The sequence below is a fragment of the Alligator mississippiensis genome, chromosome 1, assembly GCF_030867095.1.
Source record: "Alligator mississippiensis isolate rAllMis1 chromosome 1, rAllMis1, whole genome shotgun sequence".
NCBI lineage: Eukaryota > Metazoa > Chordata > Crocodylia > Alligatoridae > Alligator > Alligator mississippiensis.
In genome coordinates, this window is record NC_081824.1 from 412288178 (window position 1) to 412304484 (window position 16307).

At 40.5% G+C, this 16307-nt stretch overlaps 1 protein-coding gene across 5 annotated transcripts in view; it reads left to right on the forward strand.

The window, feature by feature from the left end:
* Positions 1-16307, forward strand: part of LRCH1 (leucine rich repeats and calponin homology domain containing 1) — a 217300-nt gene that overhangs the window by 133479 nt on the left and 67514 nt on the right. For all 5 annotated transcript variants that reach the window (XM_059728090.1, XM_059727981.1, XM_059728013.1 and 2 more), the window contains exons 4-7: positions 8570-8675; positions 10339-10475; positions 11854-11981; positions 13760-13844. In XM_059728090.1, the coding sequence (XP_059584073.1) occupies positions 8570-8675; positions 10339-10475; positions 11854-11981; positions 13760-13844 (456 nt within the window). The remainder of the gene's footprint in view (positions 1-8569; positions 8676-10338; positions 10476-11853; positions 11982-13759; positions 13845-16307) is intronic.

The following is a 16307-nucleotide window of genomic DNA, read 5'->3' on the forward strand; positions in this document are numbered from 1 at the left end:
ACAGCCCCTTGGCCCTGTTGGTACCCCTCACTTCCAACCTGCTGCCCCCTGCACCCCAGGACATGACCCTCCAGTGTGTGGGGCAGGGGGTGGGTGTGTGGGTTATAGGGGAGCACATACCCTCCCAGATTTGTGCTGCCACAGCAGGCATGGGGCTGCAGCCTGGCTGGGCCAGCATGGGCAGGAACCACCTCCGCAACTGAGTGGACAGGAAGTGGCATGGGAGAGTGGAGTGGGGTGGTGAGACTTATTGCTTTCACCAGAGCCCCCATGCCAACCTTGCCACCAGCAATGCGAGGAGTAATGGACAGGGGGGCCATGCTGCCCTCACCTCCTCCTGCCAGCAGCCTCTTGTATGCTGGGCCATGACTATACTCCGCACCATGGCTTGGCTGCTGCGATTGCTACTGCTATCCATGCTGACCCCCAGCCTACCTCCCCTCTGAGTTAGAGCTGCAGCCTGAGGGGAATGGCAACAATGGCTGAGCCATGGCTCTGGGGTAGAGCTGTAGCCTAGTGCATGATGTCAGGAGGAGGCAAGAGCAGTGCAGTTCTCTCCCCCCCGCCCAGTCCATTACTTCTCGCGCTGTTGGAGGCACGGCTAGTGTGGGGTTCCTGGTGGTGACAGCAACAAATTTTACCATCTTGGTTCACCCTCCTGTGCTGGATCTTAGTGCTGGGCCACAGAGGTGGCTCCTGCCTGTGTTGGTCCGGCCAGGTTGCAGACCTGTGCCTACTGTAGCTGCACAAATCAGGGGGTACACATGCCTCCCCATTCCCCCAGCACATCACCTGTGCTCCCCACCCCCTCTGTGTCCTCTATGCCGCCCCCTCCACGTCTGCGGGGAATTGCATAAACTCCTCTCCATGCTGCTGGCTGCCATGTGCATGTGTTCTTGAGCCTGCCTGATATCATTCCTCTTGCTCCCCCCAGCCCCTAGCAGCCCCTCGCAGGCTGGAACTCTGCCAGCCTGCAAGGGGAAATCCACGTTTTTTCATGTTTTCCTCCTTTAAAGGAGATTCTATTTTTAAAGTTTGTTCACGAGCCTTTCGTATATTCTTGCGACCCACTTTTGGGTCATGACCCATGGGTTGAGAAATACTGCCCTAGAAGATATGCTATCTTCTGATTCTTCTTGTCTCATTGTTATATGGCATTTGAAACAGAATAGGACATTGTAGTCATAATCAGGTAGTTTATTTACAGCTTTTGCTAAAACAGTACAGTCAAATTGAAAATGGAATCATACATAGTATAACAGAACTATGTAATATATGATTATTCATAGTTTCATAGTTTCACAGTTGGCAGGGTTGGAAGGGACCTGAGCAGATCATCAAGTCTGACCCCCTGCCATGGCAGGAAAGAGTACTGGGGTCAAACGGCCCCAGCAAGATGTTCATCTAGCCTCCTTAAAGACCCCCAGGGTCGAAGCCAGCACCACTTCTCTTGGAAGTTGGTTCCAGATCCTGGCTGCCCAGACAGTGAAGTAGCGCTTCCTGAAATCTAGCCTGAAACTACACTCTGCCAGCTTGTGACCGTTATTTCTTGTCACTCCTGGTAGTGCTCAGGGGAACAGGGATTCCCCATTGTCTGCTAGTCCCCCCTGACTAGTTTGTAAACAGCCACTAGATCCCCTTCAGCCTTCTCTTGTGTAGGCTGAACAGGTTCAGGTCCCTTAGCCTCTCCTCATAGGGTCTGCCCTGATGACTCCTGATCATGCGAGTGGCCCTCCTCTGGACCCTCTCCATGTTGTCGACATCCCTCCTGAAGTGCGGTGTCCAGAACTGGACACAGTACTCCAACTGTGGCCTCACCAGTGTTGCACAGAGTGACCAGTTTCGCATAGAGAGCATAAAAGCATGCAATAAAATTACACGTTCTACATATTTAAATTAAAACAAACATATTATAAACATACAAAAATAGGTAAAATATATCAATATGCCATAGTAAAAGAATAACAGCGGGAAATTTTATTTGAGTTTGGCCCTTATTCTTTGCACAATACTCCCTATACCCAGGGAGTATAGGACAGGCTGTGAATTATTATTATTTTTTCTTCATTTGCCAGTGTTCAACATTTTCAATTAAAAGAAGATCTGTTTTATTCTTCTTCCATTAAAGAATGAGCAGGACCATAAATAGCAGTTTAAATAGGCCTTACCATTCTTCCCATGAGAACATACGCTGCTTGTATATGGGGTCTGTCACCACCTGCCCATAACAACTGCACATCTCTCGAGTGAATTGTTGTCTAGTAATGGCCTCTATGTTTGTCATGTTGTCCTTCAGATAGGTAGGTTTCTAGTTCTAAGGAGTGCTTTATTAATCTTAAAAAAGGAGAAGTTTGAGAAGATTTCACTGCCTGAATATTTGTCTGCATGCTGGCATCTTTAATTCGTAAGTTCATATCTTGTTCTAAATATAGGGAGAGTATTGGGTCATTCACTGTCAGCATGTTTCCCAGGCCATTTTTATGGAGAATAAGTATGTTGTTTAATCATCCAAATAAGTTTATTCAGAAGAGAGGCTTAAAAAATGCACTCCTTAGGGGTACAGGCTCTAATTTTTATGCGCTAATTTAGAGTTCTTAATTGAACTAAAGTGCTCACAGTAAGAAGCCCCTTTTCAGATCTCATGGGTCCTACCAGTTGTAGAATTGGGTAGAAAAAAAAAGCTGCCTTAGACAGTAATGCAGTTTTCCCCCCCTTTTTGAATGAACTGCATAGGGGCTATACTCCATACAGTAAAACAGACTCTAGCTAAGGTCTATAGGCCCTTAGTGCTGCCAGTGTTGTCCGTCTATCAGTGTGATTGTGAAAGGATGAAACTTCATCCAAAGCTTGTTTTGTCCTAATGCTTATATTTTGACGTGATTGTGCCAGTTTAAATTTTTATTGAAATAGATCCCAAGGTATTTAAATGAGGATACAACCTCCACTTCCTTTTTCTGTAAAAAAAAAAAAAAAAAAAAAAAAAAAAAAAAAAAAAAAAATCCCGTTTCCTCCTTTCCTTTCCAAAACAACTCCCAGTACCTTGGCTTAGCAGTGTTAATTTCCAAGCTATATAAGACAATACTGCTGAAAAGCATCTAGTAACCTTTGAAGACCTGTCTGAGATTGTGACAGTAATGCATCATCAGCATAAAGCAAAACAGGGATAAAATCATTCAGTAGCATAGGTGCATGGAATTGATTTTCTGTTAGCACCACGTGTTTTAGGTTATTCAGAAATAGATTAAAAAACTAGCAGAGCAAACAAACATCCTTTTCATACCCACTGTCATAGTCATGTATTATATAGTTATATATAAATTATTTTGTTGTTTCACATATTTGGATGCCAAATAGTTCAACACTGAGCAAAATGGTTCATGCAAGAATAACCTTTTCTAAAACCAGCTCTCTCTTCTCCCAGATTCTTGTTTACAAACATGGATTTCTGAAAATAACAGTGAGTGTCTCCTGTATATTTGGGCTGGAAGACTAATTAGGCAACATGCTGCAGGATCTCTCATTCACCCTTGTTAAAAATTGGGATGGTTACATCTTCATTCCATTGCTTAGGATAAATGCCTTGTAAAATAATTATATTGAAAATGTTGGTCAAAATTGAGCACTATGGATAAATTCCATAAAGATTTCCAGGGGTGGGGGAGGGGGGAAGAAAGTCAATGCTAGGGCCTTTCCAGTAGGTCAGAAGGTCAGATCAGTACCTCACCTCTGAATCTCAAGTGTGTGTGTGTGTGTGTGTGTGTGTGTGTGTGTGTGTGTGTGTGTGTGTGTGTACACACATACTAACTTGAAATTCAACACGCACACACACATATACATACATACATACTTACTAACTTGAGATTCAGAGGTGAGGTACTGATCTGATACTACATAGGGGCTACATTCCATACAATAAAATAGACTGTAGGTAAGGTCTATATATGTAGAGAGAGGGAGGGAGGGAGATAGATATATATTCTCTCTCTCTCTCTCTCTCTCTCTAATGCATTAACTTGAGATTCAGAGGTGAGGTACTGATCTGCTTGTGACTTAACAGGTGGCATGTCTTTACATCATTTCCGTCACCAGCTACAATAAGATTGTTAAACTTGCTTTTAAAAAACTAAACCCATGTTTCCTTAGGAATGTAAGTATTGGGGATTGAGATAGATAGATATCCCAGAGCCTCATTGATATTTAGTCAGATTATTTAAGAGTTAGTCAATATGGCTGTTTGCAGATGTGGAGAAAAAACAAACAAACGGTGCTTTACTTGAAACTCGGTGCACTTCTGTGCGGAGTCCAGCGCAGAAAAAGCAGCGCGTTAATTGGACCTGGCTTTCCCAATGTCTACATAGATTGGGCACTTTAGTATGCTGTTTTGGTGCTTTTATCTAATTGCTGAGAGAATCAGAGATTAGATAGAAGTACCAAAAAAGCCCCACTAAAGCACCCAATCTATACACATGTTGTGGAGCCATATTGAAATAATGCACTGCTGCTTCCAGTAAAGCGTGGGTTTTTGGGGGGTTGGGGGTTGTTTTTTTCAAAGTCTGTCAGTGCCTTATATTTGGTAATGTAAATCAAAGCCTATACATTCAAATGATCTTGAAAACGTTGTAATTACAGGAAATAATGTTGACTGAAGATTTCAGGCACTTAGACTTTTGGTTAATGTATCAACATTGAACGTTAATTCATTTACTTTAAATATTATTCCACATATTAATGCATCTGTTAATTTCTCACACCTTGTATTGATCAATGTCATCTTGTACTACATCTTAATTTTATTAAATCTACCTCAGAGCAATTGTTCTTTTGAAAAACATGACATAGACATAGGTCCTGTCTTGGTCCATGTTCTTAAAATAATTGAAATCAGGGCAATTTCAACTCTGAATAAGGTGTACACTAATTACACAGTACCTTTTCGTTTTATAGCCACTTTTTTATTTGACATGAAAATGAAATATCATGTCTGTACTGTGGTCACACCTACACTGCAAACTTCAAGTGCTCAACTATACATGTACGTAGAGTCTCCCAAATTAAAAGTATCAGTGTTGTATTTGCATGGTGTTGCCAGTGGCCTAGTTAGTGTGGCCACAGCACTGTGGAAGCACAGCTGTTTTGCTTCTGGGTAGATTATGCATGTGGAACAATGCCTTGTGTGTAAGTATGCCACTGCCAGCCACAGTAACTCTACCCTATTAAGGAGGGTACAGTCCCAGCAGTTCCCTGAAATATCCACTCAAGGGCTAAGTACAGACATTGTTGGGGGGAGGTAGGGGGATGTTAGATTGAGTTCAGAATGGCCACCTGATGTAACTTAGTTCACCCCAGGTGTGGACCTTACACTCAGACACAGTCTCAGTGATCAGAAACGAATCTAAACCCATAAATGTACAGAAGTTCCATGTATACAGACCAGTCTAAAAATGGCCAAACCCAGTCTGAGAGAGACCTGGATCCAATGTACACTCAAACATAATCAAAGTTAGACCAGTGCATGGAACTTCTGTACAGTTCCCTGCACAGCCCCAGGACTAGGAAAGCAACCACCTACCCAAGACCTCAACCCCAGGGCTGGGAAAGCATTCACTGCCCCCACTGGGGCTGTGCTGTTTCAGTCCTGCTCACCTGGGACCTGGCTATTTTTAGCCTCCTGGCCCCTCGTGCCCTCCCACATTCTCCCTATCCCACATGCTGCTCCCCACGTTCACTGGAGTGACGTTCACTGCTGCCGGATCCGAGTAAGTCTGTCCCAGTGAGGGGAGGGGCTGGAGGGATGGGGCCAGGTTCACTGGGGTCTTGGGAGCTAAAAATAGCCCCGGTCCCCCCTCAAGTCCTTCCATAGAGCCTGCAAGTCTCTCTGATCCCATTAGACCCTCCCAGACCCCAGTAACCCTCCATGAACCCCTGCTGCCCCCCGATCTCCCTCATCGCCCCGCAGGTTGCCTACCTCTCCATACTCTTCCCACTGATCATTCCTGCCTTCCACCCCCTGCTGATCATACCTGCCTTTTCATCCCCTGGCAGACCCCCAATTTTTCCCTCCCCAGCCTACTTGCCTCCACATCCCCGCAATCCCCCCTCTCCCCGCTATCTCTCCATCCTGACTTACCTTGGATCAGGTGGCCGTTTTGAATCTGATCTAATCTCCCCCTAACATTCCCAAATATCTGTACTTAGCCTAGGACAATAAGATCTTCTAAAACTTCAGTTACTTGGAAACTCAAAGATATATAGTAACATGTTTATATTTCATCATGATGACTAATTTTTAGGGTATAGTTTGTGGATTCCATTAGAGCTTTTTCTGCTTGATGCCATTTGAATGTATGGGAGGTTCCCAAAAATAGGTGGGAGTCATTATAAAAAAATTAATAAAGATTGTGGATAATTCCATTCGTTTTTAAATTGATTGAAGGCAGTTACTACTTCTTTCTCAGTAATATTTTTATCAGAAAGTTCAGTGAATATTGTCAAAGTTATTTCTCATTTTCTAATGTTTTACACATCTGATTTTAGCATCATGTCACTGGTCCTCCACTATCCTAATCTGCTTTATTCTTACCAGTGGATGGATTGTAGAAATGCACAAGCATTTCTGTATCTCTGCAAATTTTAACAACCTATTGGAACAGAGGGATGCAGCTGATGGAACGCACATACTAGTCATCAGAAATTACCTAGTGACATGCTCTTGGTTTTTGCTATATTGCATGTTTTTGGCAAATTTAGGACTCTGACTCCTGAATATTTCTGTAAATAAAAGCATATTGTATATTTGTTCAGATAAGGTAAACTTGAAGCATCTCAACTAAGAAGGCAGGTAAAGCACTTATATAACCCAGAAACCTGTTTCACTGAGCTTCAGGGACATTTGAGGGTATTTTTCTTTTGTTTTGTTTTGATTTTTTAACCTAATGTCTTTTTAGCTATCTGTATTTCCTGTCATATGGTGAGTGAATCTTATAAAAGAGGGGCACTTGTTTCTTGCTCTTATACCTTGAATTACTGTAGTCCAGGGGTAGGCAATGTTTTTTGGCCAGAGTGCCGAAAAACACCACAATGTCTACCTCAGAAGGTGCTGCAGTGCCGGCATGGCAGAAAAACAAAATGAGGGCAAGGGGTACATAGCAGGATGCTCTGCTTGTGTCCCTTGTCCCCCACCCAAAGCCCTGTCCCCCAGCCCGGGCTCTGTGGCTGCCAGCAGCTACCCCGGCTCTGGGTAGCTCTTGGATCCTGGGCTGCTCCCAGCAGGGTTTGCAGCATCCCAGCTGCCTGCTGGGAGCAGCCCAGGATCCCAGCTGGCAGCAGCTCCTCAGAGCCGGGGCGGCTGCAGCCGGCAGGCTCCAAACAGCTGTTCCGGGCTCCAGCATCAGCTTCCCACTGGCGTGTGCAGGTGCACCTCTGAGTGGGCTGTGGGGGAAGGGCTTGAGGCAGCTCAGCCCCGGTCTCTCCCCCGCTCCCGGCATGGAAGTGATGAGCCTGGCGCAGCTGTTTGTAGCCAGCCCACTGCTCGTCACCTCTGAGCTGGGAGCGGTGGAGAGACCGGGGCTGCGCTGCCTCGGGCCCCCCCCCCAACCGCTCACTCCGAGGCACGCCTGCATGAGCTGGTGCGGAGCTGGTGCCGGAGCCCAGCATCACTGTTTGGATCTCCTGGCTGCAGCTGGCCCAGCTCTGGGGAGCTGCTGCCAGCCGGGATACTGGGCTGCTCCCGGCAGGCAGCTGGGACGCTGCAAGCCCTGCTGGGAGCAGCCTGGGCTCCGTTGCTGGCAGCAGCTTCCCGGAGCTGGGGCTGGCCATGGCGTGTCAAGCAAAATGGCCTTGCGTGCCATGCTCGGCATGCGTGCCAGGGGTTGCCGACCCCTGCTGTAGTCCATAGAGTTGCTGGGTCGTCCTCCTTTTATTAATACAGTGTTTTGTAAAAGAAGAAAATATTTTTTCTCTTATCTAGATTTTAGAATATTAATTGTATACATAGTCATTCTGAACCTCTTCCTACATCTATTTCATAAACTACTACCTAAAAATTATTTTGCTTGTGTTATGTCTTAGAGTTGCTAGCCCTAAGATTTAAAGAAAGAAGATAAAAATTGATGTTAGCATATGTTAACATATAAAATGTACTTTTAATATACCCTGCCTTGGATTTTTCCTCAGGTAATCTATGTTGAAGTACAACAGAAACAAGCAGCTTGCTGTTAGGAAATTATTTCTATCTGTAGCTTTCCACCCCCCTCCACACTGATCCTAAAATCCTTCAGAAGTTTACTGGTAAACGGAAAGACTTGTAGAAAATTAAACAAGGAACTCAAATGGTACTATATATTAAATATGCTTGTGTCCAAGTAGATGTTGTGTCTTAGTTTTACGTGATGTAACACCTAAAATTTTTACCAGGCTTCTAATTTTGCAACATACAATGCATTACATTAATTTAGATTTGTTACCCTGAAAAAGTGTTGTAATGACACCAACAGATTTCTTTGTATTTTGCATTGTAAGGCTAAATTCTTGGGGCTGATATTTCATCATTTCTGTATTACTTTTGCTATAGGATGTCAGCTGCAATGAAATCACAGCTTTACCACAGCAGATAGGTCAGTTGAAATCTCTAAGAGAACTGAATATCAGAAGAAATTACCTCAAAGTTTTACCACAAGGTAAAAACAACCCCCCCCCCCCCATACACACACACACTTTAAAATTCTTTTTATTTGGAATGTTGAAAATTTGCATGCGTTTGGTTGTGTAAATCGATAAGATTAAAAATACCAATTTTCTTGTGTTAAAATTTGTTCCATTTCAAGTTACTGCCCATTAAAAGAATTGTAACATTTTTACTTTACAAGGAGAAGCAGTGTGCAGTTTCTGTTTTTTAATGCGATGTTTCTTTTATGATTGATATTGCCTTTAAAGTATTAGCTAAATAGCATTTGATAACGAATAGCATGGAAGCAGATCCTCAGCTACTGTAAGGTGTTACAGCTTCAGAATATTCTGAATGTCTTTTTCTGCTGTCCAAGCCTAGCAATCTCTGTTTCCCTTCTCGCGATGGATCTGCAACACTTGATACCAGTTGAGGATTTGCACCACAGAATCTTAGAATTAATTTAACCATCTTGAAGCAAAATATAAGGTGGACTTAAAGGATAATATCCACTTGCCTGTTGTTTCCTAGTATTTGATTGTCAGGCCACCAGTAAACTGTTCTGGAGCAGTTTTGACATGATTCTTATGAAGTAATGGCATATGGAGATATATACTCACTAAAACAAACTGTAGCAATGCTTGATGCATACCTCCTGTCTGTGAAGCCTGAAGTAAATTGGAATTTACAAGGTGTATGAGCATAGGATATGTTTGAGACCAACTCCCTCTCTCCATGAATTCTGCCTGACGGACTAATGTTCAAATTCTTACTCAGATAAAATTTCTGACACATTTAAGTACAGACCAGATTATTCAACAGTCTCACATTCTTTATTGATAAGCAGAGCCCTGAAAAATAATTGGATTCAGTAGTAAAGTTTTCCAGCAAAAGGGAGCATAGTTACTCAGTCTGGCTCTGATTCGTATTAGTCATTGATAATGTGATAGGAAAAGTGATGAATACATTTAGTTCATTTTACTTGCAATTTAATCCCATTTGCATCCCTTTTATGGAAACATTACCTTCAGAGAGATCCTGTCAAAATTCCCTGAGTCTGTCCCATGAGCACTAACCCTAAGTCAGTAATTTGAGATGCTGAGGCTTCCTTTGGAGAGCCATGCTTCTTTTCTAGCATAGTCTAATCCCCAAAAAGATAGTTCCATCAGAGCAGTTTAAGGCCACTGCCTGCCTGTTCTCCTTCAAAGAATGCATACAATATATTTTACCCAATCTTAGTAACAGTCCTTCCTACTTCTAGAAATGAAAGTTTGAGAGCGTGCTTTTTATTTAATGTGTTTATGGAATTTCTTTACAACCCTGTTTGAGATTATAGAATTTATTGATTGAAATAGCCAAGCGTTCCTTTACAGCATGAGAGGTATTGGATTTTATTTCAAGCAGCTGTCAGTATAGTAGCTTAGTTGGCCTAGATACTTGAAATTGCTGAGGTTTGCCCATGTCAGTATGTAGAGACTGTTAGAATATATTTTTATGTGAGGGCCTGCAAAATATATATATTAAGTTACAAGATTGTACACATGCTTAGAAGATAAATTGGATTTAGTGTACCGTGGAATTGTTACTTCTCGTTAGAAGTGGCGTAATCAGTAGTTGATTAATTTATTTTGTGTAAAAAAATAATATAATAACTATGATCTTTCTGTTACTTTTAGAACTAGTAGAGCTTCCCTTGGTAAAATTTGACTTTTCCTGCAATAAGGTGCTCGTGATTCCAGTTTGTTTTAGAAAGATGATGCAGTTACAAATATTATTGCTTGAGAATAATCCTCTTCAGTCACCACCAGCCCAAGTAAGTAACATCTGTTGTTCAAATTCTTCTTTTAGCATGAGAGCAGAAGCATAGCAAATGTCAAACACAGTCTGATTTAATTACTGCAGTATAAAACTACTTTATTTCTTGTTTTTCAAGATTGTCAGCCCAGCAATGATCTATACATTTTAAATTTTACAGCCATAGATTTAGCTAGGTTTTTTCTTTTTGAGATACAAATGCATGGTAGATAAAATACATCTTCTCAACTTCTGCACTTGCACATGCTACATCTGAAAAAAGAGCTTAGAAGATTCTGCCTTTTAAGCTGCAAGTGCATTATTTGTAGGGCTTTATTCTGCTTTCTCTGTTTGTTCACTACTTAATTTTTAATGAACAGGACATTGTATATTGGTGGAGGGGATCACTGCAAATTTTCTGGATTAACCTCTATTCCATAGCTACAGTAGATGAGTCGAGACACTATTTCAGAAACTTTGGATGTGACTTCTACCATTATGTCACAGGTCACTAATACATGCAGCCTAGAGAATAACCCAATTAAAACTTTTATCTGTAAAGCCTCTTGTATAGGATGCACATAGGAACTAATGGGTTGCATCGCTAAACATGTCCCACATTGAGGTACTTAAATGCCGGTTAACCCAGCTTTTACTGTACTTAGGTTATCTTCTGCTGGACACTGTTTTCTGCTGTTGCTTTGACTCAGTAAATGACAGATTCTAACTATTTTTTTCAAGTGCTAAAATGAGTGTTCATTGACAATTGTTATTTGCATACAATAAAAATAGAAGATCAGTTGCTTGAATAAGCAAAATGTGTTCTATTTTATATTAACCCTACAGCCCATTTAAAAGCAAGGTAAAACTGATGCTCATGTTAGACACTAGATCACAGAAAAACTCTTAGATGTAAATAGCTGTCTCAAAAGTGTATAGACATTTTGTAAAGAAATTATCGCTAAATGTAAAGGGGCATGTTAATAGCCCTTTCAGTTTAATTTAAAATAGTAATTTTCATGCTTACTTAGAAACAACAGAATATATGTTATGTAATATTTCTCGATTGGGGAAAATATGTACATTACTTGTAGACTGTCAATATTGAATAGGTTGATATGATCCCTTCTTGTGTGAATTTTCATCATTTTTGATGTCAGAGAGGCTTTATATTACTCTGAATTTGTAAACTTTTCTTGTCCAGACCCTCTTGAATTACAGTGGGTCTGCTGCAGTTAAAACTTTCATTGTTTCGAATATTACTATTCAACTACTTCTCTAAAATAGCAAGATATACATTGTGACTTTTTAAAAAAGTGGAAATCTAAGAGAAAATGTCCTACCCTGTCATTTTGAACAAATCTTTTCTTCCAACTTTTTTCCCTTCATCCAAATAGATTTGCACAAAGGGTAAAGTGCACATATTCAAATACCTGAGCATACAGGCATGTCAGATTAAAACAGCAGACTCGCTTTATCTTAATGCCATAGAACGCCCGCACTTGCAACAACCTGTGGAGGAGAGGTAAGTATAAAGAGCTTACACTCAAGTATTTCACACATGTTTTTGGAGACTAGAACAAGTAGAATACATTTTCTATTCCATTTTTATTCAACTATGTAACCTTTTGAATGAAAGTTTGATCCAAATTAATATATTTTATTCCAGAAAAACCCCTGTTATAATTTAGAATAAATATGATATTTATGTGATTAATATGATTTTTAGTAGTTATGAAATATCACCCTTCCCACATATGATAACCATGTTATTTAATGAAGGCATTTTATTGTTTGTGTTGCATGCAAACTTAACTCCATTTTATGAATTAATTAGCAAAAATATAATATTTAAAGACTGAATGAGAAACACAAAATAATGCTACATGTTGTATTTCTAATGAATAAGTTAATAACTTTTTGATTTTGTTAAAATGTTAACTTTTAAGGGCAAGTCCACTGATACACTGGGACAGTAAAAAGCAGTCACAACCTATTGCTCTTTCTTCTGTTTTATATCCCTAGAGCAGCCAAGGTAGTCAAAGTATATTGGTAAATCAGGCCTTTAGTTTCAGATAGCTTACTGGTTGAGAAGGCAATGTAATGTAATATAATATATATTTTATAATATACTTTCTGAATTGTTACATGTGCTTTGAAAACAAATGTCCTTTTCATTTACTAGCATCTTTACTAGCCACTTTTATTTATTTATTTAGCACATGCCAATCCACAGAGCCAAGCAGTAGCCAATGAGAAAGCAAAATGTATGGAAAAAGAATAAAAATAGTTCATGCTATTAAGAATAATCTTTTGGTTAAAGGTTTTTAAATAAACTCATAACTTTGCAGACATTTAAACAGATTATTTTCACAGGCAATCACAGTGTTTACTGACAACATATGGTGAAAGATTAGACCTAATAAGAGACCTGGCTCTTAGAAAGTCTTAAAATGTCATTTTTCATTTTCTTGATAAACATGTTTAGCTTGAGTGAAACTGGTTGTTATGCCTAAATGATAGATTTAAACATGATTTAGAACTTTAATTTCACAACTAGAAAAAATCTGTGATGAAAATCTGTGATTTTTAATTTCATAACTAGGAAAAAAACTGTGATGAAAAATTGAAATAAGATATGATGATAATTGCACTATCATAATAAAAAGGAGACTATGACAGACAGTTACTATAGAATGAGTAATGGTCATATTTGGCAATAAAAACAGAGCAAAAAGAACCTGACATTACTATAATTCCCTTCTTACATCATTAACCAACAAAGATTGTTTTGAAGTTAATGGACATCAAAATGGTTCCTGTGTCATAATTACTTTACATTCCAGAGATATACAAGAACTCTGGAATATTAGTTAGTTTTTAGTTTTTTAATTCTAAGATTACAGTTCAGTTGACTGTAGTCTGAGTTCAGCATTTCGGTTGATCTGAAGTCAGTTCAGGAATTTAAATAGTATTAGTGGTGCTAAACTACTAGCTAACAACTAGCAAATTTTACCTTCTGTAAGAGCAGAAATGACTTTACTGTAGATTGTGTCTCAGTCTTAATAAATGTTTTAATTGTACTGCCAGACATCTTTATTGAATAACTTGTGGAGTGTTATGTCTGATCCATTTTCAAATGAATTTTTGCCCAACAATATCTTAAATGTGTTATATTAGCATAGTAAGTATCTGATTCTGTGTCTTGGAAGACATTAGTTTTACCGTTGACTTCCGTGATACCAACGGAAGGCTCTAGTTACATACTAAGAGAGTTTTCTGTTGGCTTTTATTTACATTTAGCATGGATGACATCTATCCAAATAAGAAGGATTCTGATTCGGGTGTTGGTAGTGATAACGGCGATAAACGCTTGTCTGCTACAGAGGTAAACTGTCTGCATTATTGCTCTTAAATTATTTTGGCTTACACTTGCAGTTGGATAAGTTTGTAAAATGTTCTTTTAGAACTCAGAAACGTGCAGCCCAACCTTTGTCAGCACTTTTTGCAACAGTAGAGTTGGAAACAATGAGGGTAAAAAGCAATTTTTATTCTGGATACCTTCTGAGGAAGGAAGTCAAAACACTGATTTCAGGTAGTTTAACAGTCCATTACTGAATAACAGAAATTCATCAGAAATGGATTACTGCTTCTTAGGCAGGATTTTGGAATGTGCCCAAAATAGCCCAGTTCGTGGAAATTAGCCTTCTCATATGGCATTTTTTAAAATCTAACACTTGATACATAGTTGTTGTTAAAGCAGTGCAAAGTTGCGTGTCTTCAATAGAATTAAATGTGAAGTTCTTCCTTCTGCCATCCTTGTGTTTACTTTTTAATCCTTGGTGATCATTTCACTACCCAAAATGTCACTTGAAATCACAGACCTAATGCTTATAGCTGCTTTGTAATGCTTTTTTAATTTGGCTGTTTGATTCTGTAAATATTCATGAAAACAGATGCTAGAATGACACTGTCTCTGAAATTATATTTTTAGAAGCCCTGAATTGAGAATTGATCTTTTTGAGGTGTATGTTCCAAAAAGTTACTTTGGAATTGGTTGACTGAGATTCAGAATGTCGTATTTTTGAAAGAAAAAGAAGGGTGGGCAATAGGGTGAGAGTCTGGGGAAGGAAAAAGGTATTGTAAAAACAGTAGTATAGAGAAACTGAAACTAGAGGAGTTAAGGAGAGAGAATAAGAAGGAACAAATGGCAAAGAGTGTGAAAGAGAATGGGAATTGTGTAACTAAGGCCACATATGGATATTCAGTTTCTCCTGGGAGAATCACTGCTCTCCCAGGAAAAATCTTAAGTGTATAGATTTCAGGATTTTTTTCCCAGAGCAAAAATAATTGCTCCAGGAGAAAAATAACCTGGCAACAATCAGGGTTAAATCGCTCCCAGGAGTAAATGAGAGAGAGAATGTCTCTATATGTTCTCTTCTTAGAGATACCATAGCACAGACCTCTAGTATCCCAGGGTGCTTTGCTTCTATCTCTCTCTCCCCCACCTCCTGGGATACAGTGTGTCACTCATTGGATTCTACTAAGTCCAAGAAAGGAGCAGAACATATCCCTCTTCACAAAGCTCACATTATATTGCCAGGAGATGAAGGCTGACTGAGCAGTCTAGGTCAGCCAATCAGCACTACCATATGCACTGCTGCCATTCTGTCTCCCAGCAGACTGAGGGAGCTTGCAGAGCACACTGAGATGTGTGCACAGGGGGCCCCTTGCTGTGCAGTATCTGCACTGTTAATCTCTTTATTCTTTAAGCGCTCAGCATTTGGATATCTATTCAGGTGTCTCTGGGTAAGTTTTTTCTACCAAGAGAAAAAAACCCGAGAGAATTTTCCCAGATTAGTTGAACATGTGTACATTGCCTATGCTAACTGTGTAATACAGTTCACAGTTTATCCTGTCTTTCAGATTATAAGGGGCATGCCTTTGTTTTTGTACAGCATGTACCACTCCCACATTATTGATCCTAAGTAATAAAATGTAATATCACATAGTAGCATAATGAATGGTAAATGTTTTCCTTTTCATTTTTGTGGAAAGGCTGGTGTCATTTTCTAATGTTTTCAAAAGTAACAAATACCTCTTTTAATAGGAAGGTGGGTAGCCTCCCCTGATCCTAGCTGTGACCCACCTTTGCACACTAGGAACCCTTACATGGACATCTGCAGATTTATTCTTTTTTTGTGGGTCCCACAATCACACTGTTGAAGGGTAGTGAAAAAGATCAACACATGGGGCACACTGGGTATGTCTGCTTAGAATAATAACGTATCTGAGCTAATTGATAGGGCTGTGTGAAGCTTTGGTCCCTGATTCGATTTGGCCTGATTCGGTGGCCAAATCTCCAAATTGAATCAGGACACCCTTTAATCTCTCCGAATTGAATTGGAACCCTCCAAACTGATTCGGAGAAATTCAGAATGATTCAGCGATTCGAACATAGACACAGCTTTAAATGTTTTTTCTAAATACCTCAAGGTACCAGACAGCTCATGAACACTGCGATGCTGGGGTGAATGGAACATCCCACAGGGCATGGGGGGCTCCCCGTGTGCTTGGCAGCAGATCTGGAAGTGGACCAGAAGCACTTCTTTTCCACTTCTGGGTCCTCCAGAGAGTGCGCGGGGGGGTCCGCCTGCGCCCTCCTGGCTCAGCAACTGGTGCCCTTTGGGTCTGGGGGGGTGCACCTGGGGTGCCCCCGCAGCCGATCGCTGAGTTTGGAGGTTGTGGGGGTGGGGGGGCTCTCCCCCTGCTCACTGCCTGGCGGACCTGGAAGTGAACTGGAAGTATTTTCAGTCCACTTCTGGGTTCGCCATTGAGCATACAGGGGGCT